General features: G+C 46.5%; 1 protein-coding gene across 1 annotated transcript in view; it reads right to left on the reverse strand.

Annotated features, from left to right (window-relative positions):
- LOC120030287 (sushi, von Willebrand factor type A, EGF and pentraxin domain-containing protein 1-like) overlaps positions 1–27,459 on the reverse strand; it is a 93,560-nt gene that overhangs the window by 32,014 nt on the left and 34,087 nt on the right. Inside the window, exons 14-34 of the mRNA XM_038975623.1 lie at positions 26,922–27,123; positions 26,493–26,650; positions 25,205–25,403; positions 24,735–24,910; positions 24,486–24,610; positions 19,514–19,637; positions 19,198–19,368; positions 18,636–18,809; positions 18,347–18,466; positions 17,849–18,025; positions 14,311–14,395; positions 13,558–13,749; positions 10,973–11,140; positions 10,501–10,699; positions 9,910–10,383; positions 6,844–9,614; positions 6,301–6,532; positions 5,268–5,423; positions 3,484–3,547; positions 3,200–3,373; positions 2,728–2,904 (exon numbers count right to left, since the gene is read on the reverse strand). Of these exons, the coding sequence (XP_038831551.1) occupies positions 2,728–2,904; positions 3,200–3,373; positions 3,484–3,547; positions 5,268–5,423; positions 6,301–6,532; positions 6,844–9,614; positions 9,910–10,383; positions 10,501–10,699; positions 10,973–11,140; positions 13,558–13,749; positions 14,311–14,395; positions 17,849–18,025; positions 18,347–18,466; positions 18,636–18,809; positions 19,198–19,368; positions 19,514–19,637; positions 24,486–24,610; positions 24,735–24,910; positions 25,205–25,403; positions 26,493–26,650; positions 26,922–27,123 (6,318 nt within the window). The remainder of the gene's footprint in view (positions 1–2,727; positions 2,905–3,199; positions 3,374–3,483; positions 3,548–5,267; positions 5,424–6,300; positions 6,533–6,843; positions 9,615–9,909; positions 10,384–10,500; positions 10,700–10,972; positions 11,141–13,557; positions 13,750–14,310; positions 14,396–17,848; positions 18,026–18,346; positions 18,467–18,635; positions 18,810–19,197; positions 19,369–19,513; positions 19,638–24,485; positions 24,611–24,734; positions 24,911–25,204; positions 25,404–26,492; positions 26,651–26,921; positions 27,124–27,459) is intronic.

The following is a 27,459-nucleotide window of genomic DNA, read 5'->3' on the forward strand; positions in this document are numbered from 1 at the left end:
GCCTCCAACTCAATCATCAAGTTTGCGGACGACACTACAGTGGTAGGCTTGATTACCAACAACGACGAGACGGCCTACAGGGAGGAAGTGAGGGCCCTCGGAGTGTGGTGTCAGGAAAATAACCTCACACTCAACGTCAACAAAACAGGAGGAGATGATTGTGGACTTCAGGAAACAGCAGAGGGAGCACCCCCCTATCCACATCGACGGGACAGTAGTGGAGAGGGTAGTAAGCTTTAAGTTCCTCGGCGTACACATCACGGACAAACTGAATTGGTCCACCCACACAGACAGCGTTGTGAAGAAGGCGCAGCAGTGCCTCTTCAACCTCAGGAGGCTGAAGAAATTCAGCTTGTCACCAAAAGCACTCACAAACTTCTACAGATGCACAATCGAGAGCATCCTGTCGGGCTGTATCACCGCCTGGTACGGCAACTGCTCCGCCCACAACCGTAAGGCTCTCCAGAGGGTAGTGAGGTCTGCACAACGCATCACCGGGGGCAAACTACCTGCCCTCCAGGACACCTACACCACCCGATGTCACAGGAAGGCCATAAAGATCATCAAGGACAACAACCACCCGAGCCACTGCCTGTTCACCCCGCTATCATCCAGAAGGCGAGGTCAGTACAGGTGCATCAAAGCAGGGACCGAGAGACTGAAAAACAGCTTCTATCTCAAGGCCATCAGACTGTTAAACAGCCACCACTAACATTGAGTGGCTGCTGCCAACATACTGACTCAACTCCAGCTCACTTTAATAATGGAAATTGATGGAAATTGATATAAAAATATATCACTAGCCACTTTAAACAATGCCACTTCATATAATGTTTACATACCTTACATTACTCATTTCATATGTATATGTATATACTGTACTCTATATCATCTACTGCATCTTGCCATCTTTATGTAATACATGACACCCTAGACCCACTCCAAGACCCACTGTATCACTAGCCACTTTAAACTATGCCACTTTATGTTTATATACCCTACATTACTCATCTCATATGTATATACTGTACTCTATACCATCTACTGCATCTTGCCTATGCCGTTCTGTACCATCACTCATTCATATATCTTTATGTACATATTCTTTATCCCTTTACACTTGTGTGTATAAGGTAGTAGTTGTGGAATTGTTAGGTTAGATTACTCGTTGGTTATTACTGCATTGTCGGAACTAGAAGCACAAGCATTTCGCTACACTCGCATTAACATCTGCTAACCATGTGTATGTGACAAATAACATTTGATTTGATTTGATTTAAGGAGATGTTTATCTAAAGTTCCATGTTACTTGTATCTTTTATCAATGTTTATTATGAGTATTTCTGGAAATTGATGTGGCTCTCTGCAAAATCACCGGATGTTTTGGAGGCAAAACCTTACTGAACATAACGCGCCAATGTAAACTGAGATTTTTGGACATGAATATGAACTTTATCGAACTTTATTTGAAATCGGACACTGTGGTGGGATTAACAACAAGTTTATCTTTAAAATGGTGTAAAATACTTGTATGTCTGAGGAATTTTAATTATGAGATTTCTGTTGTTTTGAATTTGGCGCCCTGCATTTTCACTGGCTGTTGTCATATCAATAACGGGATCCCAGCCATAAGAAGTTTTAATCACATTATTTTCAGGGCGTTGGCTACAGTTTTGAAACTGCCTGTCAAACAGTGTTGATGTTGCAAAGTATTCCAGGCATTCTGTGTCGGCCCTCCCCTCCCTCTGTGGAGTGTGTGTGTGTGTGTGTGTGTGTGTGTGTGTGTGTGTGTGTGTGTGTGTGTGTGTGTGTGTGTGTGTGTGTGTGTGTGTGTGTGTGTGTGTGTGTGTGTGTGTGGACTCTCCCTCCCCTCCTTCTGTGGTGTGTGTGTGTGTGTGTGTGTGTGTGTGTGTGTGTGTGTGTGTGTGTGTGTGTGTGTGTGTGTGTGTGTGTGTGTGTGTGTGTGTGGACTCTCCCTCCCCTCCTTCTGTGGTGTGTGTGTGTGTGTGTGTGTGTGTGTGTGTGTGTGTGTGTGTGTGTGTGTGTGTGTGTGTGTGTGTGTGTGTGGACTCTCCCTCCCCTCCCTCTGTGGTGTGTGTGTGTGTGTGTGTGTGTGTGTGTGTGTGTGTGTGTGTGTGTGTGTGTGTGTGTGTGTGTGTGTGTGTGTGTGTGTGTGGACTCTCCCTCCCCTCCTTCTGTGGTGTGTGTGTGTGTGTGTGTGTGTGTGTGTGTGTGTGTGTGTGTGTGTGTGTGTGTGTGTGTGTGTGTGTGTGTGTGGACTCTCCCTCCCCTCCCTCTGTGGTGTGTGTGTGTGTGTGTGTGTGTGTGTGTGTGTGTGTGTGTGTGTGTGTGTGTGTGTGTGTGTGTGTGTGTGTGTGTGTGTGTGGACCCCCCCACCCTGTGTGGTCTGTTGTGCAAAGCTGATGTCCAAACCCCTAAAGGATGTGAGGTGTGGAAATACATTTGGTTTTCTCTGGTTTGTTCTCAGTGTAGATTGGGTGCAAACCACTAGTAAGAACAGAGCCTGAGCTAAATGAATAAGATAAAACCATCAGCTGTCTCTTTTATTCTGTCAGGAGGTTTCCCTGACCATGTGACCTCACCAGGAAAAACTGGACCCTATTTTCAGTCATGTGACCTGACCAAGTAAAACTCCTGCCCTGATTCTATGAAGCAAGAAGAAAAATAAGAGATTCCAACACATTCATGTTTGTCTCAGAGTCTTACGTTGACAGAAGGGGAAGATGGAGCTCCATGTCCCGTGGCCCATACACGCCACCAGAGCATCCCCCTGTAGGGCGTAGCCTTTATCACACTGAAACGCTACAGCACGCCCGGTGGTCAGGCTCTGCTCCTGCACCCTGCCATTCAACAACTCCTTGGGGATGTTACAACCCTGGCCAACTGAGAGGGAGAGGGGGAGAAGGAGATAGAGGTAGAGAGAGAGAGAGAGAGAGAGAGAGAGAGAGAGAGAGAGAGAGAGAGAGAGAGAGAGAGAGAGAGAGAGAGAGATGGAGAAAGAGAGAGAGAGAGAGAGAGAGAGATGGAGAAAGAGAGAGAGGGGGGATAATAAAGGACCTTGATTTTCCATGCTTCACATTTCGAGTTGCCTTGTCAAACATTTCCAAAACCATTGCTTAGGAGACATTTGAACAGATACAGACTGTGGACAATACGATGAAGTAGGAATGACTCATACCTTCACACGTTGGTGCAGGCAAACTCCATGTTCCATTGGCCAAACAGGTGAGATTCTGTGGACCAATTAGATGTAGGCCAGGGTTGCAAAGATAGCTGACGTTGCTCTGGTACGTCTCCCCTGATGCCTGTAACTCTGCATTCTCCACTGTGGGAGGTGGACCACACGACACACCTGAGGACACACAAGATGGAAGAAGGAAACTGGAGTTAAATGGGGTTCATAAGCATTGCATGAATGAATGGATTGGACGTGTGCTCAAACGCAAACACGCACACACTTACCGACACAGGTAGGCTGAGCCCCATTCCATGTTCTATCTCCTTGACAGGTTTGCACAGAGTCTCCCTGTAACAAGATGAGTCACAGTATTAAACACTGAAGACAAACTTTATACACTAAATAGACACTTGGCATTGTGAATCTCTCTGTAAACATACAGTGACTCAGCTTTCTCTCACAGTGACTCAGCTTTCTCTGCTAACATTATGACCCACCATTTTATAGGAAATTGCATCATGTGATTTCCAGTAATGGAACATTAGCCAAGGCATTAGCAGATTACTTTTCCCCCAAAGTAAGAGTGAAAGTAGCATGTATTAGATTTCTCACTGTAGCAATTGGAAAAATTCCATGCACTCAATTCCATACACTCAAAATATTATGATCAATGAGGTTTTGCACAAAAAGGCTCCTCAACAGCTTCTACCCCCAAGCCATAAGACTGCTGAACAATTAATCAATTGGCCACCCGGACTGTTTACATTGACCAACGGTACCTCCTGTATATAACCTCCACATTGACTCGGTACCGGTACCCCCTGTATATAGCCTCCACATTGACTCAGTACCGGTACCCCCTGTATATAACCTCCACATTGACTCGGTACCGGTACCCCCTGTATATAACCTCCACATTGACTCGGTACCGGTACCTCCTGTATATAACCTCCACATTGACTCGGTACCGGTACCCCCTGTATATAGCCTCCACATTGACTCGGTACCGGTACCCCCTGTATATAGCCTCCACATTGACTTGGTACCGGTACCCCCTGTATATAACCTCCACATTGACTCGGTACCGTAACACCCTGTATACAGCCTCCACATTGACTCTGTACCGTAACACCCTGTATATAACCTCCACATTGACTTGGTACCGGTACCCCCTGTATATAACCTCCACATTGACTCGGTACCGGTACCTCCTGTATATAACCTCCACATTGACTCGGTACCGGTACCCCCTGTATATAACCTCCACATTGACTCGGTACCGGTACCCCCTGTATATAACCTCCACATTGACTCGGTACCGGTACCTCCTGTATATAACCTCCACATTGACTCGGTACCGGTACCCCCTGTATATAGCCTCCACATTGACTCGGTACCGGTACCCCCTGTATATAACCTCCACATTGACTCGGTACCGGTACCCCCTGTATATAACCTCCACATTGACTCGGTACCGGTACCCCCTGTATATAACCTCCACATTGACTCGGTACCGGTACCCCCTGTATATAACCTCCACACTGACTCTGTACCGTAACACCCTGTATATAACCTCCACACTGACTCTGTACCGTAACACCCTGTATATAACCTCCACATTGACTCGGTACCGGTACCCCCTGTATATAACCTCCACACTGACTCGGTACCGGTGCCCCCTGTATATAACCTCCACATTGACTCGGTACCGGTACCCCCTGTATATAACCTCCACATTGACTCGGTACCGGTACCCCCTGTATATACCTCGTTATTTTTATGTAGTTTTCTGGTATTGCTTTTTGATTTGATTTATTTTCAATTTAGTTTATTTCGTAAATATTTAACTTTTAACTCTATTTCTTGAACTGCATTGTTGGTTAAGGGCTTGTAAGTAAGCATTTCACAGTAACGTCTACAGTACATCTGCTGTATTTGGCGCATATGACAAATACAATTTTATTTTATTTTATTTTAAATTCAAGCTAAATTGTCGATATTTTTCTCTGTTGTGTAATAATATTGTAAAATAAATATTGTAATAATATAATTTTGTATCAAACATTACCTTCATCTCAAACCCAGACAGGCAGGTGTACAAGACGATGTCTCCGTAGCTGTAACTGTCCCCCTTAGAGATACCATGGGGAAGTGGAGGAGGTTTCTCACAAACCACCAGAACACAGGAGACAGAGGAGAGGCCTGGAGACCAGCTACCACCCAGCTACAACAACAGAATGAGTTAATAATCATGACATTAATTAATATTCAGTAAACATCTGTGAATGGTGGATCTGTAAATCTCGCTAGATGCGTATGCTAAACGACTAAAATGTAAACGATGAAAAGCCAGAATGAACATAGGAAGGATTGAGAGAAATGTGATTACGGACCAGAGAGCTGTCTAGAGTAAAAAAAAGTAGAAATGAGAAAGTTGAGATTGTTGAACACAATACACACTGAGTGTACAAATCATTAGGAACACCTGCTCTTTCCATGACATAGACTGACCAGGTGAATCCGCGTGAAATGTATGATCCCTTATTGATGTCACTGGTTAAATCCACTACAATCAGTGTAGATGAAGGGGAAGAAACAGGTTAAAGAAGGATTTTTAAGCCTTGGCACAATTGAGACATGGATTGTGTATGTGTGCCATTCAGAGGGTGAATGGGCAAGACAAAAGATTTAAGTGCCTTTGAACGGGGTATGGTAGTAGGTGTCAGCGCACCGGTTTGAGTGTCAAGAACTGCAAGCTGCTGGGTTTTTCAATGCTCAACAGTTTCCTATGTGTATCAAGAATGGTCCACCACCCAAAGGACATCCAGCCAACTTGATACAACCGAAGGAAGCATTGGAGTCAACATGGACCAGCATCCCTGTGGAACACTTTCGACACCTTGAGTCCATTCCCCATCGAATTGAGGCTGATTTGAGGGCAAAAGGGGCTGCTAATGTTTTGTGCACTCAGTGTATATTATATTAAAATGTTATCCAACATCACTGACCATCGCAACACATTGACCATGTTGACACTTGAGTGGGTGTAAATTGGGTGTAAATCATCTCTTCATGTTTTCAGTGCATTAAAACAGTCTTACCAGACACTCTGCCAGGCCTGGCCCCTGCAGGAGGAACCCAGGTGGGCAGGAGAAGGTGACTGCCCCCCCTACAGGGGTGAGGTCCTCCCCCGTGACCAGGACGTGGGTGGTGAGGTTGGCAGGGAGCGGGCATGGGGCAGGGCGGCACCTGATGATGTGTTTAGACCAGGTGCCGTCATACTGACAGGTCAGAGTGTCAGATTGGCTGGTCAGCTCATACCCCTCATCACACCTAGAGAGAGAGAGGGGAGAGAGAGAGGGGAGAGAGAGAGGGGGGAGAGAGAGAGAGAGAGAGAGAGAGAGAGAGAGAGAGAGAGAGAGAGAGAGAGAGAGAGAGAGAGAGAAATGGGAGTGAGGGAGAGAGACAGGAAGAGAACGAGAATGAGGGAGAGAGGATGTGAGAGAGAGCAAGAAAGAGGGGCGGGGAGAGGGAAAGAAAGAGGGATAATAAATATCATACCATCTACTTGAATATAACTTCTCTAACACCTAGATGAACAAAGAGGTTTTAACTCTCTGAAAGATACAGAAGTTAAAATTCACCTATATTGGATCTGGCTTCCGAAGGTGAACATCTCTCCCACCACGTGAGCATGTGGTTTAGCAGTTGGCTCTCCACAGGAGACGGGCTCACAGCTGATCCTCACCTCGCCCCACCTGCCCTCCCTACCACAGGTAACATGGGGGTAGGACCCCTTCATCTGGTAACCCGGCCTGCACCTGTAGGTAACTGTGTCTGGGACAGTGGCGCTGGCACCCTGCTGGACAGCATGGGGTACTGCAGGCGGGGCAGCCACGCACCTCCCCCGGCCACACACAGGAACACCCGGGCTCCACACCCCGCCCTTCTCACAAGTTGCAGCCGCCGGCCCCAGGACCTTATAGCCCTCATCGCAGAGGAAGAAGACGCGGTCGCCGCAGGCGTGGTCGCGCCCCAGCACCACCCCGTATTTTAACACTGGAGGGGTGCAGAGGCAGGGGCGGCACTCCGGTACCATCCCGACCCAATGGCCTTGGGCGGAACAGCGTAGGACGGGGTCACCAAAGACCTCGTACCCGTCAAAACACACATACTCCACGACATCATCATAGTGGAAGCTGGAGCCGTTGAGGTAACCGTGGCTGATGTCCTGCGGCGGGTCACAGGCGATGATGTCACAGCGAGGGGTGGGTCCTTCCCCCCAGAGTCCGTCCCCTCGACACATCCGCTTGGGTTCGCCGCCGCTGAGGATGTACCCCTCATCACACTCATACCACACCTCACGGCTGTAGCCAAAGTCAGAGCCCAGGACTCGACCGTTGGGGATGGATGCTGGTCTACCGCAGTGGGCTGGACGGCACTCAGGCGACCCATGACTCCAGGTACCATCGACCTGACAGACACTAACAGAGGGGCCTTGTAGGAGCAAGCCGGACTTACAGCTCAGCGCTACATGTTTGTTAAACGTATATTCCTTTCCTGTCACAGTGACATCACTAGGAACGACGGGAGAGCCACAGGAGATAGGCTCACAACAAGGCTTCTCAGCGTCCCACTTCCCATCCGCCTTACAGGTCCTGGTGTCACTGCCCTTCAGGATGAACCCGGAACTACACTCGTAACGCAACACCTCCAGATACAGGAAGGAGTCTCCCTCGGCCGAGCCGTTATCGATGTCACCCGGGTCGCCGCAGGATATAGGTCGGCAGACAGGAGGTACGTCGCTCCACTGTCGGCCCGCCACACACTGTCTGACTGACTCCCCCTCTAACTCGTAGCCCTCCTCACAGCTGTACTTCACCAGGCTACCCAGGGATGTGTCTGTGAGGTTCACAGAACCGTGGTCCGGGCTGGGCGGCTCCTCACACTCGGCAGGAACACACATGGGAGCTGTCCCGTTCCACCCCCCCTCCTCCAGGCACACTAAGGCAGTAGAGGTTGTAAGCTCATAACTCTTATGGCAGCGGTACACTATCACAGTCCCATGCAGGAAGCTCATATCCATGGGTGATAATGGTACTGTAGCGCCACCTATAGGCCTGGAGGTTATAGCAGCGTCTCTCCCGGCTAGCTCCGCATTCGGATCCAAGAGCCTCGAATACTCGCCAAAGTCGATATGAGGGGGCAGGCCGCAGTCAGAGGGGATGCAGACTGGGACAGAACTGGACCAACCGAACTCCTCACAGGTCAGGTGGTTCTGGCCGACCAATTGGTAGCCGGGGAAACAGCTGTAGAAGATGGTGACGCCGAACTTGTGGTCGAGACCCTCCACGAAGCCGTTGTCTATGGGGTTCGGTGGAGCGCAGTAGATCTGGACGCACACGGGCGTCCCCTGGTCCCACTCCCCGTTTGCTAGACACTTCAGCGTCTCGGGACCATGTAGACGGTAACCGCGGTGACAGGAGAAGTTGACCACGTGGTTGAACTGGAGTTTGGTATATGCCACCTTCCCATTGGGTATCTCTTTCGGGACGGAGCACTCGAATGGTTGACAGGAAGATACACCTCCAATCCAGAGCCCACTTTCACCACAGAGTACCGTAGCGTTACCAACCAAGCTATACCCAGGTTTACAGCTGTAGAGAGCCGTGCTGAGGTACATCAGTCCCTGAACGTCCACTATGCCGTTAGCTATCTCTACAGGTTGGGGACACTCTACTGGGATGCACTCTGGGACAGGACTGCTCCAATATCCATCTGCCTGGCAGGTCACAGACCCCTCCTTCTTCAGAGTAAACCCGTCCATGCAGGAGTAGCTCACCACCGAGCCGAAATAGGAGGGAGCAGACAACGGTGCCGATGACGGGTCGCCAAATGCCACCTCGGGCGGAGGACCGCAAAACACCTGCTTGCAGACAGGGAAGGTGTCGTTCCACTCCTGGGCAAGGGTGCAGCGGAGGGTCCGGGCGCCATGGAGAACGTAGCCGTCCTCGCAGGATAGTTCCACGATTCCAGAGTCCAAACTACGTAGAACCAGGTGGTTCTCATCTAGGGGCGGTTCTGGGCACTGGACCAGCGAGCAGCGTGGATGACTCGACTTGTCCCACTTGCCGTACTTCAGACACGTCCACACAGCGTCGCCGGTTAGCTCGTAGCCCTCGTCGCAGACGTACTCAACCTTGTGGCCCACCTCGAAGACAGAGCCAACGGAGCCACGGTATTGGCCATGCAGGATGATGGGCGGGGGGTCGCAGGTCAGGATGTGGCAGACGGGTGGGTCGCCGTTGGACCACTGACGGTTGGCCTGGCACACTCTCTCCTGATGGCCGGTCAGTCGGTAGCCGTCGTCGCACGCATATGTCACCTTGCTGTTGAAGATGAAATGACCTTTGTTCTGTGGGTTGGAACACAAAATAAGATGTTTTATGATACAGAGTAGACTGTGTTTTGATTGAGATGACACATGATGTCTTGCCAGAAAGAATGTAACTGTTGTTTCTCTATGATCGAATAAGATAACCAAGCACAGGAATGAGTGGGAACTCTGAAATTGACCTTTTAGTTATTTTGAATCACTTATGGGATTTGCAAAATGTACAATGTTTCTGTTTGTATTGAATAAAGTAAATGTTTTTCTACATCTTGTTATATTGAACCTTGACATGAATTTGAGCAGACAAACAACATACCTGGATGAATCCATTCTCGAGTGACGGGGGGGACGGGCAGGAGACAGGTTGGCAGACAGGCAGGACCCCACCCCACTTTCCATTGGCCTCACATGTCCTCCTCTTCTCCCCTTGGATCAGGAAACCCTTATCACAGCTATACGCCACCATCGCTCCAAAACTATAGTTGGTCCCACTCGCATACCCCCTCTCGATGCCCCCCGGTTTGGAGCACCTCACCGGCACGCAACCCACTTCGTATGGCGAGGGCGTCCACTCCCCTCCCATCATGCATTTCAATTTGGCGGTTGTGTTGAGGATGAAGCCCTCTTCGCATTTGTAGTTGAGCTCTGTGTTGCTGGCGTACTTGGGTTTGTTGACCGAGTCCAAGACGGCATGGGGCAGGTCAGGCGGGCGCTGGCAGAAGGTGGCGATGCAACGAGGGGCCTCCTGGCCTTCGGAGGGCGCCCACAATCCCTGGGCATTGCAGACCACCTTTAAATCAAATCAAACTTTATTTAACTTTGCATTTAGAATTGCAGCACACTTTACTTCAAAACAACAATATGAAAGACATTTTAAAAATGAAGGGCAATAAAATAGATGAATAACCTTGGAGTTGTTGCCAGCGGTGTAGCCGTCCGTGCAGAAGTAGTTGGCCGTGTCGCCAAACAGCTGGTGGCCGGCGACAGCGAGGGCGTGGTCTATGGAAGGGGGAGGGCCACAGGAGCGGGGAACACACTGAGCGGAAGTGGGACTCCATTGGCCAGTCGACAGGCACTCTCTGGACTCTGGTCCAATCAGAGTGTAGCTGTGGGTGACACCGAGCCAATCAATGAAGATCAGGGCAGGAAGTAATACATCTAAACAATGTAACAAAAAGTAAACATACACAATCATATATATACCATTACTACTGTACTATAACTACATAAACTACGACTTGACTATAATGATAATAACTATAATGCTAACACTGAGGTAGTCTTGTTCAGACATGTCTCTTACAAATGTGTGGCAAGGCCTCAATTGAGTTAACACGCTGATAACGTAAAACTAATGAAACATGGTTGACATTATTTACCCTTCTTTGCAGACGTAGTGCACCTTGTTGCCCAGGGTGTGGTCGTCCCCCATGGTCACTGAGTCCCGGAGGGCGGGGGGGTCTCCACAGTGGACCCTGGCACAGAGAGGGGCAGGGTTGCTCCACTCTCCTGATGCCTCACACACCACCTCCTCAGAGCCCTGCAGTCTTAAAGACCCAAAGCAGTAGTTTTTATATCAATATCAAATTATTTCTGGATAACAATTATTACCTTACTGTAATCGACTTTCCATTAAAACGGGCAAATTGTTTGTTTTTTGCAACAACAACAAAAAACACAAGCAAGAATTTTGCTAGAAATTTACCACATGGTGATGTCACCATGGAAAGCCGAATCTCCCGCCCATGCAAACCTGCTGACTAGAAAGTGCTGTGTAGATTATAATTTCAACCAGCAACTATCAGGAAATAGCACTGATCACATTTTTTCACACTTTTACAGTGTTAGTTTTGTTAGCTGTTGTACAATATGATACAAAACATAGGAAAAAAATATTATTTTGACTGCACTGGGCCTTTAACTTCTTATGGCGGAAGGGGCAGTATTGAGTAGCTTGGATAAAAGGTGCCCATTTCAAACGGCCTGCTCCTCAGTCATAGTTCCTAATATTTGCATATTATTATTAGTATTGGATAGAAAACACTCTAAAGTTTCTAAAACTGTTTGAATTATGTCTGTGAGATTAACAGAACTCATATTGGCAGGCAAAATCCTGAGTTGAAATCAAAACAGGAAGTCAGAAATCTGAGCTTGTCTGTATTCACCAGAGTCCCTTAAGAAATCCAATTCAGTTATGAATGATGTTGCACTGCCTAGGGGTTCCACTAGATGTCAGCAATCAATATAAATTCCAATGAGACTTCTATGATGTTGTGGGAGAGAATGCGAGCAGAATCAGTCAGGTGTCCATCAAGCAGCCATGTCCTGATCATGCCTTTTCTTCATGCAAGACATGTTCCATTGCTCAAGCAGACAAGAACGAATACTCCGGTTGGAACTTTATTGAAGCTATATGTTAAAAACATCCTAATGATTGATTCAGTACTTAGTTTGAAATGTTTCTTCGACCGGTAATATCACATTTTGAAGTTTTTGTCCGATATAACGCTGACCAGAATTAGCGTTTGGATATGTAAACCAGACGCGCTAACAAAAGAAGGTATTTGGACATAAATAACGGATTTTTTCGAACAAAACAAACATTTATTGTGGACCTGGGATTCCTGGTGTGCTTTCTGATCTAGATCATCAAAGGTAATGGAATATTTATCATGTATTTTATTGTTTATAGTGACGCCATCTTTGCAGCTGTGGTATGCTACTTTTGAGCGCCGTCTCAGATTATAGCGTGCAATTATTTTTCCGTAAAGTTTTTTTGAAATCTGACATAGCGGTTGCATTAAGGAGAGGTATATCTATAATTCAATGTGTATAACTTGTATTATCATCTATATTTATGATGAGTATTCATGTTGAAACGATGGGCTATGCAAAGTCACTTGATGTTTTTGCATTTAGTGAATCTTGTAGCCTCAATGTAAACTCAGATTTTTTTATATAAATATGAATTTAATCAAACAAAACATGCATGTATTGTGTAACATGAAGTCCTATGAGTGTCATCTGATGAAAATAATCGAAGGTTAGTGATTCATTTTATCTCTATTCTGGTTTTTGTGAAGCTATCTTTAGCTGGGAAAAATGGCTGTGATTATTTTTGGTTTTGTGGTGACCTAACATAATCGTTTGTAGTGCTTTCGCTGAAAAGCCTATTTGAAATCGGACACTTTGGTGGGATTAACAACAAGATTACCTTTAAAATGATATAAGACACATGAATGTTTGAGGAATTTTAATTATGAGATTTCTGGTTTTTGAATTTGGCGCCCTGCACTTGGACTGGCTGTTGTCATATTGGTCCCGTTACCGGGACTGCAGCCATAAGAAGTGTTAACACACGAATGCCTTTTGCACACACACTGTGTAATACTCATACACATACACTCACAACACTTTTAAAGGGGAAGGGAAACACTAGGCTTTAGAACGCCAGCTAACTGTAACTATAAATTGCCATATTGCCATTGTCGCGTCACTGGGAGGCAATTTAAGATAGAGTTGACCATAGGTCAAATAAACATTGTTCAAGATCAAAATATTTAAAATAGAGATGTTTCTATGTTACATGTTTAGTATTGTGGATTGAATACATGTTGTTGCTTAGCTTTACATTCCCCTTTAAGCAGTAGGAAACAACAGCCAATTATTACTATCATATATTACTAGCTACCACTTTCAAAGTCACTGCATCCAGGCAGGCGCTTCAATCTATAGATTAATGAACGTCTTATTATTTTAGATGTAAATGGATCTTGTCCTTTTATGAACCCCTTATACGACCTGGGACTGCTGGTCTAGAATCAGTTTCGACCTTTTAGAGCATAATTTATATGACTATATGGACAGTTGGGGGGACCTGATCCTAGATCAGCACTCCAACACTGAGATACTATGTGGATATAAGAACAGAAATGATAAACCAGGACAGACATTCCATCCTAACCTGTATCCCTCTGCACAGCTGTAGATCACTGTAGACAGGTAGGTTTTCCCTTTGAGGGTGAAATCTGCATTGTCTACGTGTGGAGGTTCCCCGCAGGTGACTGGCTGACAGACAGGGGGCGCAATGCTCCACTTCAGATTGGCCTGACACTGGATCTCATAGGGGTCCCCTGGGACGAACCCCTTAACGCAGCTAGAGTGGATGAAAGGGAAATACTGTACGTACATTCATAATGGGGGAATATGGGAGACGTGGCAATATAAATAGAGGTTTAATTTCAGCAACTATCTATCAGCTTAACTCCCATTATATACATGTGTTTGTTGGTATCTTTACTTACTGTAATATACTGTATATTATACACTAGACAGCCCTCAAACTCAACTCTGGACCTTGAAGCCAATTCCACTGCATTTTTTCATTGTTCCCCTCTAATCAGGAACTGATTTAGACCTGAGACACCAGGTGGGTGCAATTAATTATCAGGTAGAACAGAAAACCAGCAGGCTCCGGACCTCGTAGGGTCAGAGTTGAGTTCCCCTGCTATACGATATCTCAATTGGAAAGAGAAAATAAAGAGGAGAAGGTCTTTTATCTCAGTTAACTCTTAATGCAACAGTTTTATCTCAATACAACAACGTTATTTCAATACAACAGAATTATCTCAATGCAACAGCAAATTCATATTGTTGTTGTGTCTAAATGGTCTACTTTGTCAGCGTGACACTTGTTGTAAATGGCTGACGGTAGTACCTGAAAGTCACCTTGCTTCCAAACGTGAAGTTGGTGCCCTTCATCACAGCATTCTCTGGGACAGAGGGCCTTCCACACGAGAGGGCTGGAGAAGAACACAATACCATGTAGGGCTGATCAGGTCTACTAAACTCCTTCCAGAAGGTTCTTAGCCTCGTTTGATTAAGTGATCTTAATCAAAGATTATGGATATACTGACAAGATACGTCTCTCTGTCGTTGTCCATATACTGGGAGTCGTTGTCCATGTACTGACATGTATCTATCCATAATATTTATTAAGATCACTTAATTGGTCAATTGCGCACAAGGTCTAACCAAAATGTTACTTCCTCTTTTAACCCAACCCCTCCACACATACAGTTTTTTGGGGGAGAGGCGCAGGGGGTTGCCACACTGTGTGCCTGGGGAGCTGTTGTTGTGGGGGGTTAAGTGCTATCATGTCAACCTCTTGTCATGCCAAACCATGCATGATAGCACAAACAGACTGGCACTCAGGCTAGGTTCCCCTGCAAGGCTTTCATAAGACTGCAAGTGTGGGTTAGGGTTAGATCCACAGCCTGTGTGGGTTAGGGTTAGATCTAGAGCCAGTGTGGGTTAGGGTTAGATCCACAGCCAGTGTGGGTTAGGGTTAGATCCAGAGCTAGTGTGGGCTAGGGTTAGATCTAGAGCCATTGTCGGTTAGGGATAGATCCAGAGCCCGTGTTGGTTAGGGTTAGATCCAGAGCCCGTGTTGGTTAGGGTTAGATCTAGAGCCAGTGTGGGTTACGGTTAGATCTAGAGCCAGTGTGGGTTAGGGTTAGATCTAGAGCCAGTGTGGGTTAGGGTTAGATCCACAGCCTGTGTGGGTTAGGGTTAGATCCAGAGCTAGTGTGGGTTAGGGTTAGATCTAGAGCCAGTGTCGGTTAGGGTTAGATCCAGAGCCAGTGTGGGTTAGGGTTAGATCTAGAGCCAGTGTGGGTTAGGGTTAGATCCACAGCCAGTGTGGGTTAGGGTTAGATCCAGAGCTAGTGTGGGCTAGGGTTAGATCTAGAGCCATTGTCGGTTAGGGATAGATCCAGAGCCCGTGTTGGTTAGGGTTAGATCTAGAGCCAGTGTGGGTTACGGTTAGATCTAGAGCCAGTGTGGGTTAGGGTTAGATCTAGAGCCAGTGTGGGTTAGGGTTAGATCCACAGCCTGTGTGGGTTAGGGTTAGATCCAGAGCTAGTGTGGGTTAGGGTTAGATCTAGAGCCAGTGTCGGTTAGGGTTAGATCCAGAGCCAGTGTGGGTTAGGGTTAGATCTAGAGCCAGTGTGGGTTAGGGTTAGATCCACAGCCAGTGTGGGTTAGGGTTAGATCCAGAGCCCGTGTTGGTTAGGGTTAGATCCAGAACCAGTGTGGGTTAGGGTTAGATCCAGAACCAGTGTGGGTTAGGGTTAGATCCAGAGCCCGTGTGGGTTAGGGATAGATCCAGAACCAGTGTGGGTTATGGTTAGATCCAGAGCCAGTGTGGGTTATGGTTAGATCTAGAGCCCTTGTGGGTTAGGGTTAGATCCAGAGCCAGTGTGGGTTAGGGTTAGATCTGGAGCCAGTGTGGGTTAGGGATAGATCCACAGCCAGTGTGGGTAAGGGATAGATCCACAGCCAGTGTGGGTTAGGGTTAGATCTAGAGCCAGTGTGGGTTAGGGATAGATCCACAGCCAGTGTGGGTTAGGGTTAGATCTACAGCCAGTGTGGGTTAGGGTTAGATCTAGAGCCAGTGTCGGTTAGGGATAGATCCAGAGCCCGTGTGGGTTAGGGTTAGATCTAGAGCCAGTGTGGGTTAGGGTTAGATCCAGTGCCAGTGTGGGTTAGGGTTAGATCCACAGCCAGTGTGGGTTAGGGTTAGATCCAGTGCCAGTGTGGGTTAGGGTTAGATCTAGAGCCAGTGTGGGTTAGGGTTAGATCTAGAGCCAGTGTGGGTTAGGGTTAGATCCACAGCCTGTGTGGGTTAGGGTTAGATCCACAGCCAGTGTGGGTTAGGGATAGATCCACAGCCAGTGTGGGTTAGGGTTAGATCCAGAGCCTGTGTGGGTTAGGGTTAGATCCAGAGCCAGTGTCGGTTAGGGATAGATCCAGAGCCTGTGTGGGTTAGGGTTAGATCCAGAGCCAGTGTGGGTTAGGGTTAGATCCAGTGCCAGTGTGGGTTAGGGTTAGATCCAGAGCCTGTGTGGGTTAGGGATAGATCCAGAGCCTGTATGGGTTAGGGATAGATCTAAAGCCTGTGTGGGTTAGGGATAGATCCAGAGCCTGTGTGGGTTAGGGATAGATCTAGAGCCAGTGTGGGTTAGGGATAGATCCAGAGCCTGTGTGGGTTAGGGATAGATCCAGAGCCTGTGTGGGTTAGGGATAGATCCAGAGCCTGTATGGGTTAGGGATAGATCTAGAGCCAGTGTGGGTTAGGGATAGATCCAGAGCCTGTGTGGGTTAGGGATAGATCCAGAGCCTGTGTGGGTTAGGGATAGATCCAGAGCCTGTATGGGTTAGGGATAGATCCAGAGCCTGTGTAGGTTAGGGATAGATCCAGAGCCTGTGTGGGTTAGGGATAGATCTAGAGCCTGTGTGGGTTAGGGATAGATCCAGTGGCCAGCGACCCGGTCCAGAGGCCTTTCAGCCGGCCCTGCCAACGGTGCAGTAGAAAGATTCTGTTTCAACAGTACAGGGCAGACAAAGAGCCAGCTGCACAGCACATAATCACCCATTACACACACACACACACACACACACACACACACACACACACACACACACACACACACACACACACACACACACACACACACACACACACACACACACACACACACACACACACACACACACACACACACACACACACACACACACACACACACACACACACGTGTTTGTGTGAGGGTCAGGACATTTATATGCCAGTTGATTTTGAGAAAGAGAGAGACAATGAGAGAGAGAAAGAGAGAGACAGAGAGACAGAGAGAGAGACAGAGCGAGAGAGAGAGAGCGAGAGAGAGAGAGTGAGACAGCGAGAGAGAGAGAGAGAGCGAGAGAGAGTGAGACAGCGAGAGAGAGTGAGACAGAGAGAGAGAGACAGAGAGAGTATGCGTGTTCAGGATAAAAACAAACAGTTAGCATTCGTTGCTCGTTACCCAACATCAAGCCTCCATTATAACCGCTGTCACTGAAGGCTTTGGTTAGGCAGATCTGAGAGCTATGAAGGCTTGATGGGCATAATGAGGATAATTGTGTGATTTATACAGTTGTCTAAGTACCTCATGGATAAGAGGGCTAGATTACTCAAATGTAAATGGACTGTCATGAAACTGGGTATTTCTGGAAACATTATCATATCGTACATAACCATGCTGGATCTCTACTGATAGTGACAACAAAGCATTATGTGAAAACAAGATTCTTTTTGAGATGATATAGAAACCCAAGCAGAACACTTGAGTAGGGCATGCCATATATTATGATTATATCATGATTATCATTATCGCTACAGCATATATTACATATAACCATGTTGATGTCCTCTATACCTCTGCAGTACGGGAAAACACCATTCCAGCTTCCTGTCTCCAGGCATTGGACGTGAGATGAGCCAATCAGCTCGTAGCCTTCCTCGCAGGTGAACACGACCTCACTTCCCATCAGGAAGTTAATACCGTCCTTATAGCCGAACTCTGGAGCCCCCGGGTTCTCACACTTCACTGGTTCTAGATTGATAACATACATACAGAGAAAAAAGGTTTGATACTGTAGCTCCTGCACCTTGAAGTGCCAGCAGATATGAATGGATTAAAACGTTTGGCAGAGGTGAACTGTAGATGTTTGATGATGAAGCAGTAAGGCACAAGAGGCATTGCTATACAGTACTGTAGCGAAGAGGTTCTGAAACTTGTCCTATAACTAGGAAGAATGTAATTGTTGGGGAAATGTGATTTTCCTGACCACATGAACTGACCATGACCATGGAAAACCTTTGGCTCAGGTGGTATGGACCAGGCCTAGAGTATGTTACAGTATGTGTGTGTTACCTGTGCAGTTCTTCCCGTCTCCGCTGTAGGGGTGGATACAGGTGCAGGTGTAGGAGCCGTCTGTGTTCTGACAGCTGGAGTGTTCATCACAGTCTGAGCCCAGTGCACACTCATCCACATCTGTATGGACACACGCATGTCGTTATACTCTGCTCTGTTTGAAAACATTGTATTCATTGACATACACTCTAAATACGGTAGATATACATGAATTGTATGATGCAAATAGTGTGAGTATGACACCGTTTATGCCATTTATATTCATCCACTGTGTCAGTTTCAGTCTTACCCAGGCAGGCGGGCGGGTTGCCTCCCCACTTCCCACTGTTGGTACAGAGGACCTTGGCGTCCCCCAGCAGGTAGAACCCTGGGTTACACTGGTACACCACAGAGCTGCCTGCATGGTAGTCGGCACCCTGGAACAGACCATGCTCCAGGGGCCAAGGAGAACCACACTTCACTCCTATACAGGTAGATATACACAGGTTACAAGGTAAATGGTTGGTTATGAATGGAAATGGTATAAACCCATCTGATACTCCTATAGATAGACAGTACACAGGTCAGATAGGTGGAAATGTTGGGGTTGAAATGGTTTTGGTGTTTGTTGCTTTTGGATGGTTGTACGCTATTACTGAGGCCATGCTTATGGACATAGATGACTCAAATGTAACCTCTGCTGCATGTGTGTGTGTGTGTGTGTGTGTGTGTGTGTGTGTGTGTGTGTGTGTGTGTGTGTGTGTGTGTGTGTGTGTGTGTGTGTGTGTGTGTGTGTGTGTGTGTGTGTGTGTGTGTGTGTGTGTGTGTGTACAGTGAGAGTGTCTGTGCATGTGTAACTAATGGTCCCTCACGTTCACAGCGGGGCAGGGCGTGGCTCCACTCTCCCTTGTTGTGACACTGCAGCAGCGGCTCCCCCACCAGGTAGAAGCCAGGAACACAGGACAGCTGCGTCTGAGACCCGGGACTGACCGCTGGACTGGACGCACGCAGGTGAGGCACTGCATTCTCTAGCTGGGGGCAGTCTGACAAACACAAATGTCATGAAGTAGGAGAATGGAGTGAGTTAATGTTTTCCTACACACTGATTTAAAATGTTTTGTGTCCCCTCCGCCTATGGATAAGGTTAGGACTTGGCCAGTGTAAGCTGATCCTATATTTGTCCCTCACCAGCGCAGAAGATGCAGTTGGGGTTAGTCTTCACTCTCCCCACCACCCCATTGAGGAAGTCAGGCCAGGCCAGGACGTTGCCTCTGATGTTTTTCCCTGGGCAGGTGCTGGCTAGGATCTTGATCTACAGAGAAATATGGAGGTCACTTCATGGGACAGGGGTACAGAAAATGATTGGTGGTTCACACACATTCAGTTGAAGTCGGAAGTTTACATACACCTTAGCCGGATACATTTAAACTCAGTTTTTCACAATTCCTGACATTTAATCCTAGTAAAAATTCCCTGTCTTAGGTCAGTTAGGATCACCACTTTATTTTAAGAATGTGAAATGTCAGAATAATAGTAGAGAGAATGATTTATTTCAGCTTTTATTTATTTCATCACATTCCCAGTGGGTCAGAAGTTTACATACACTGAATGAGCATTTGGTAGAATTGCCTTTAAATTGTTTAACTTGGGTCAAACGTTTCAGGTAGCCTTCCACAAGCTTCCCACAATAAGTTCGGTGAATTTTGGCCCATTCCTCCTGACAGAGCTGGTATAACTGAGTCAGGTTTGTAGGCCTCGCACACACTTTTTCAGTTCTGCTCACAAATTTTCTGTAGGATTGAGGTCAGGGCTTTGTGATGGCCACTCCAATACCTTGACTTTGTTGTCCTTAAGCCATTTTGCAACCACTTTGGAAGTATGCTTGGGGTCATTGTCCATTTGGAAGACCCATTTGCGACTAAGCTTTAACTTCCTGACTGATGTCTTGAGATGTTGCTCAATATATCCACACAATTTTCCCCTCCTCATGATGCCATCTATTTTTTGAAGTGCACCAGTCCCTCCTGCAGCAAAACACCCCCACAACATGATGCTGCCACCCCCGTGCTTCGCGGTTGGGATGGTGTTCTTCGGCTTGCAAGCCTCCCCCTTTTTCCTCCAAACATAACGATGGTCATTATGGCCAAACAGTTCTATTTTTGTTTCATCAGACCAGAGGACAGAGGACATTGCAAACCATAGTCTAGCTTTTTTAAGACGGTTTTGGAGCAGTGGCTTCTTCCTTGCTGAGCGGCCTTTCAGGTTATGTCGATATAGGACTCGTTTTACTGTGGATATAGATACTTTTGTACCTGTTTACTCCAGCATCTTCACATGGTCCTTTGCTGTTGTTCTGTGATTGATTTGCACTTTTCGCACCAAAGTACGTTCATCTCTAGGAGACAGAACACGTCTCCTTCCTGAGAGGTATGACGGCTGCGTGGTTCCATGCTGTTTATACTTGCGTACTATTGTTTGTACAGATGAACGTGGTACCTTCAGGCGTTTGGAAATTGCTCCCAAGAATGAACGAGACTTGTGGAGGTCTACAATTTTGTTTCTGAGGTCTTGGCTAATTTCTTTTGATTTCCCCATGATGTCAAGCAAAGAGGCACTGAGTTTGAAGGTAGGCCTTGAAGTACATCCACAGGTACACCTCCAATTGAGTCAAATTATGTCAATTAGCCTATCAGAAGCTTCTAAAGCTATGACATCATTTTCTGGAATTTTCCAAGCTGTTTAAAGGCACAGTCAATTTAGTATATGTAAACTTCTGACCCACTGGAATTGTGATACAGTGAATTGTAAGTGAAATAATCTGTCTGTAAACAGACAGTGGTTAAAAAACTAGTTTTAATGACTCCAACCTAAGTGTATGTAAACTTCCGACTTCAACTGTACAAGTAAATTAGACAGAACTTTTTTTAATGCTTTTTAAAGCCGGCAGCATTAAAGATACACAGGCGTTGACATTTTTTCGCGACAGAAGTATCCACACATGCTAGTTCAGGGGTCTCCAACAGGTCGATCGCGAGCTACCAGTAGCTTACAGCCCGCCTATGAGTTTGAGTATGAACGTATATGTAATTGTCACATTTTCCACCGCAAACTGGATCCCATCTGGACAAGAGGAATACCTATGTAAGAATGCTGTTCATTGACTACAGCTCAACTTTCAACATCATAGTACCCTCTAAGCTCATCATCAAGCTGGAGGCCCTGGGTCTCAACTGCCCTGTGCAATTGGGTCCTAGACTTTCTGACGGGCAACCCCCAGGTGGTGAAGGTAGGAAACAACATCTCCACTTCACTGACTCTCAACACTGGGGCCCCACAAGGGTGCGTGCTCAGCCCCATCCTGTACTCCACGTTCACCCACGACTGCGTAGTCATGCATGCCACCAACTCAATCATCAAGTTTACAGACGACAAAACAATAGTGGGCTTGATTACCAACAACGACGAGACAGCCTACAGGGAAGAGGTGAGGGCACTCGGAGTGTGGTGTCAGGAAAACAACCTCACACTCAATGTCAACAAAACAAAAGAGATGATCGTGGACTTCAGGAAACAGCAGAGGGAGCACCCCCCTATCCACATTGAAGGGACAGCAGTGGAAAACGTGGAAAGTTTTAAGTTCCTCAGCCAACACATCACAGACAAACTGAAATGGTCCACCCACACAGACAGTGTGGTGAAGAGGACGCAACAGCGCCTCTTCAACCTCAGGAGGCTGAAGAAATTTGGCTTGTCATCCAAAACCCTGACAAACTTTTACAGATGCACAATCGAGAGCATCCTGTCGGGATGTATCACAGCCTGGTACGGCAACTGCTCCGCCCACAACCGTAAGGCTCTCCAGAGGATGGTGCAGTCTGCACAACACATCACCGGGGGCAAACTACCTGCCCTCCATGACACCTACAGCACCCAATGTCATAGTAAGGCCAAAAAGATCATCAAGGACAACAACTACTCGAGCCACTGTTCACACCGCTACCATCCAGAAGGCGAGGTCAGTACAGGTGCATCAAAGCTGGGACCGAGAGACTGAAAAACAGCTTCTATCTCAAGGCCATCAGACTGCTAAACAGCAATCACTAACTCAGAGAGGCTGCTGCCTACATTGAGACCCAATCACTGGCCACTTTAATAAATGGATCACTAGTCACTTTAAACAACGCCACTTTAAATAATGACACTTTAATACTGTTTACATATCTTACATTATTTATATCACATGTCTATTTATTGCACCTTGCCTATGCCACTCAGCCATCGCTCATCCATATATTTATATGTACATATTCTCATTCACCCCTTTAGATTTGTGTGGATTAGGTTGTTGTTGGGGAATTGTTAGATTACTTGTTAGATATTACTGCACTGTCGGAACTAGAAGCAAAAGCATTTCGCAACACTCGCATTAACATCTGCTAACCATGTGTTTGTGACCAATAAAATTTGATTGGATTTGATGTTGACTGTCATAAACAAATCTGACAAGTATCAGACACTGCAAGCTCCCAGCTTCTATCTGACCAATGCAACACTGACATGATCCCACCCCCGGTTAGCCACTATTGGATTAAAAAGCCAAACCTAACACAATATCTGCCAATTAATTTCCAGCAATATTGCCCCTGTCTATGTGGTTTACCATTGTTTATCACTCTGTGTGAAGCCAGTTTATGTGATAACTATCTTGTGGGTTGACAGAAATACTTTTCCCGAAAACCTTCTCAATTAAATGTTAACCAAAGTAGACTTACCTGGCAGAAACATATCATCAGTAAGTATATAATTTGTATCTATTATTTGTTATTTTCAAACGTTGCCATGAAAAGAGCAGCAGCAGTACAGAACCATCATAAGACCTGCACATTAAAGGTCTAGATGAGCAATTAAAGGGGAATTACACACAAATATATTTTGGGGTTTTGTTTTCTTCCGGACATAAAAAAACGTCTTCTGATGTGATGTATCCCTTTCCTGCTGTCAAATGACCTAGTGGCCTCATGGGTGGAATGTTATTCATATTTTTCATAATTTCATAATTAATCAACTTTATTTTAAATATGCAAAAATCTGGTGTTTCTCTATTTCAGTCTTCTGTGATGTGTATAAAGTGTAATATTGGGATGCAAAGTCCAAATGTAATACATTTCACCTCTATATCTGACATGGTACAGGTGTCCTCTTTTTTTTAAGCCCATAACCATGTGTATGAGGTGTATACTTTTGTTTCAAAGTAGATTTGTTTAAGACTAACAAGAAACACTCTGTGTGACCCTGATTTAGCCCACTGCAGTGAAAGGTTAAGCATTGACATGGACTCAGAACATTCAATTTTGTTCTTTCTCTGTGAACAATTTTAAGAGTGAAAAATAAAACTGAGAACAGAATTTGGGAAAATATATACCAGGTATATTGACAGAACACATAGTGCACTACTTTCGCTTGTATACGAAGGACCTGGGGAAGAGTTGCAGGGGAGAAGAGAAGAGGAGAATGTGCCTATTTGAAACCTAGAAGAAAATCAGTAGCTCGTGACATGTTTAATTTAAAAAAAGTAGCTCTCATGCTAGAAAAGTTGGAGAGCCAGTTGCTAGTTCATATACTGTAGTTATGTAGCCTGGACAACAGTATCTTTCTGCTTGAGACAACTCTTTTGTGTGTCAAGCATGATTATCATGACAATGAAAAACAAGTTCTATAACAGAAACAGATCTGCTAACCAAGCTAGTAGTTCTATTCAGATAGTGACACACCAGCTACTGTTCTTGTCTGTGAGTGTGTGTTTCAGGTTATAAAGCAGTAGGACAGTCTGAATGTGTGTTTCAGGTTATAAAGCAGTAGGACAGTCTGAATGTGTGTTTCAGGTTATAAAGCAGTAGGACAGTCTGAATGTGTGTTTCAGGTTATAAAGCAGTAGGACAGTCTGAATGTGTGTTTCAGGTTATAAAGCAGTAGGACAGTCTGAATGTGTGTTTCAGGTTATAAAGCAGTAGGACAGTCTGAATGTGTGTTTCAGGTTATAAAGCAGTAGGACAATCTGAGTGTGTGTTTCAGGTTATAAAGCAGTAGGACAGTCTGAGTGTGTGTTTCAGGTTATAAAGCAGTAGGACAGTCTGAATGTGTGTGTGTCAGTGTGATTTACTTGTTGTGGGTCCAGAACTCTGTCCCAAATGTGGAGCTGGCTGAGGGACCCCACGAAGGACTCCACCGGGTTAAAGCCCTCGCCCCTCTGGTCCTGGTCCTGGCCCAGCACCAATGCCCCTCCACCTGCAAGGCAGGGTCAAGGTTCAGAGGTTAACCACTAGTCTTTGAGTTCAGCAGCAGACTATGAGGACTCAATGAGGTACTAAGATGATACAGTAGAATGAGCAGGCTGAGGATAGCACTACACCTGGGATGGTGCTGCCCACTGACAGGCCTTTCCCTCCATCTGAGGGGTTTCCGTTGATATAGACCCTCCAGTCACCGTCCCAGCTTCGCCATGACACCCCAATGTGGTGCCACTGACCCGTGTTAACCGCCGGGCAATCTGTGATCCGCTCCTTACCATTGATGTATAGGACCCACCTGGGCAGGGGGAGGAGGGAGGGAGGGAGGGAGGGAGGGAGGGGGAGGGGGAGAGAGAGAGAGAGAGAGAGAGAGAGAGAGAGAGAGAGAGAGAGAGAGAGAGAGAGAGAAGAGAGAGAGAGAGAGAGAGAGAGAGAGAGAGAGAGAGAGAGAGAGAGAGAGAGAGAGAGAGAGAGAGAGAGCATTTTGTGTGGACTAGATTAACAACTAGTTCCAAAAACAGAAATAAACAAATATCCATCCTAGTCGTACATGAAAACGTATGTTCCCCTGTATGTGTGTGTCAGTACTGACCCGTTGTAGTCTATGAGCAGGAAGGCGTTGTCACTTTCCTCCACGGCGTAGGAGATGGGCGTGCCGTAGTTGGTGGTGTCTGATGACCTCATCCAGAACGTACACGTGATCTCCGTCAGCGCAGGCATCACCCCGTCCATCATTACATAACCATGGATACCTGACACCTCAAAATCCAGGTTGAATGAGGTCGACATCTCTGAAGGGAAGAGAATGTTTAGGCCGTAAATGAGTGAAATAAACATTACAATTATTATGAAAAAGTTTTAGGTGTAAATAGAAGAGCAGTTTCCAGGTCATTGAGGTTAGAAGGAGAAAAAGTGTTTAGGGCCAGAAATGATGTGTGTATGAAAATGGATTTTTAAGTAAAGGAGCAGTTGTTGATTCATATTAAATAGATATTGATCCAGGAAAAAGGACCAGACCAGTCCATTAGGCTGTGAAATCAAACTTTAAGAAAGCAATTTCCTTCGATTAGACAACCAGACGTTCGGCACCAATGCCTCCAATGAGTAGTGAAACCTCACATTTACTTTCTGTTGAATCATTTCGGTAAGAAAAATAAACCACTCCTGGTTGAGCAACAGACTCGTTGGTTCCAGCAATAGCTTTTTTATTTATTTGTACTTATTATTTTAATAACTTCAAATTGTACCAACATTTATACACCTCTCTCTACCCCTCCTCCACTCATGTCCCTCTCTCTACCCCTCCTCCACTCATCCCCCTCCACTCATCCCCCTCTCTCTACCCCTCCTCCACTCACCCCCCTCTCTCTACCCCTCCTCCACTCATGTCCCTCTCTCTGCTCCTCCTCCACTCATCCCCCTCCACTCATCCTCCTCTCTCTACCCCTCATCCACTCATGTCCCTCTCTCTGCTCCTCCTCCACTCATGCCCCTCTCTCGACCCCTCCTCCACTCATCCCCCTCCACTCATCCCCCTCTCTCTACCCCTCCTCCACTCATCCCCCTCTCTCTACCCCTCCTCCACTCATCCCCCTCTCTCTACCCCTTCTCCACTCATCCCCCTCTCTCTACTCCTCCTCCACTCATGCCCCTCTCTCTACCCCTTCTCCACTCATCCCCCTCTCTCTACTCCTCCTCCACTCATCCCCCTCTCTCTACCCCTCCTCCACTCATCCCCCTCTCTCTACCCCTCCTCCACTCATCCCCCTCTCTCTACTCCTCCTCCACTCATCCCGCTCTCTCTACTCCTCCACTCATCCCACTCTCTCTCCTCCTCCACTCATCCCCCTCTCTCTACTCCTCCTCCATGGCGTCTATACCTGTCTCACACCTGCTTCCGTTGAACCCAGGAGGGCAGCGGCAGGTGTAGGAGCCCGGTCCGTCTATACAGGTGGCCCCGTTGATACAGAGGTTAGCCTGACACTCATCAACATCCACCTGGCACAGCCTGCCGCGGTAGCCCTCCACACACTGACACCTGCATACAGAGAGAGAAGACTGTCATATATACCTGTTCAGTGCACTTCATACACAAACATATTCTTTTAAGCCTTACAAATGCTGAATAACTGACTGAAGTCCCACCCATATTTCACTAAAATCTCAAGTTTGAAAACAATTCAATACATATTTTCCACATAAATAAAACATAAATATGCAAAAGATTATGTATAATAAAAAATAAATAAATAAAAGTACACCACTGCTTGGTTGGTTGACAGCAGTCGGCTGTTGTTCCTCCTTGTTACCTGAAGTTGTTGACCGCGTCTTGACATGTCCCTCCATTCAGACAGGGGGCGCTGTTACACTCATCCACGTTGACCTCACAACGGTAACCAGAGTAGCCCGGGAGGCAGGTGCAGGAGTACCCCCCCAGCAGGTCGTCACACACACCCCCGTTCAGACACGGACTGGACAGACACTCATCTATCTCCAGCTCACAACGAGAACCTAGAAGACAGAAAGGAAAAAGATCAGATTTATTTCTTTGTTTATTTCTCACGGACCATGCACAACATGCCATTGCATTGTGTCTTTGTGAGACGCAGAGTAGGTGAATGGATGACACATTAGAGTGTCTAGTTTGAGAAACAGACGCCTCACAAGTCCTCAACTGGCAGCTTCATTAAATTATACCCGCAAACACCAGTCTCAACGTCAACAATGAAGAGGCGACTCCGGGATGCTGGCCTTCTAGGCCAATCCCGGAGTCGCGAATCCCAATTAGCCTTTTAAAATGATAAACTTGGATTAGCTAATGTAGATATTCCATTCAAAATCAGCCGT

Source organism: Salvelinus namaycush, chromosome 36 (genome assembly GCF_016432855.1).
Source record: "Salvelinus namaycush isolate Seneca chromosome 36, SaNama_1.0, whole genome shotgun sequence".
Classification (NCBI taxonomy): domain Eukaryota; kingdom Metazoa; phylum Chordata; class Actinopteri; order Salmoniformes; family Salmonidae; genus Salvelinus; species Salvelinus namaycush.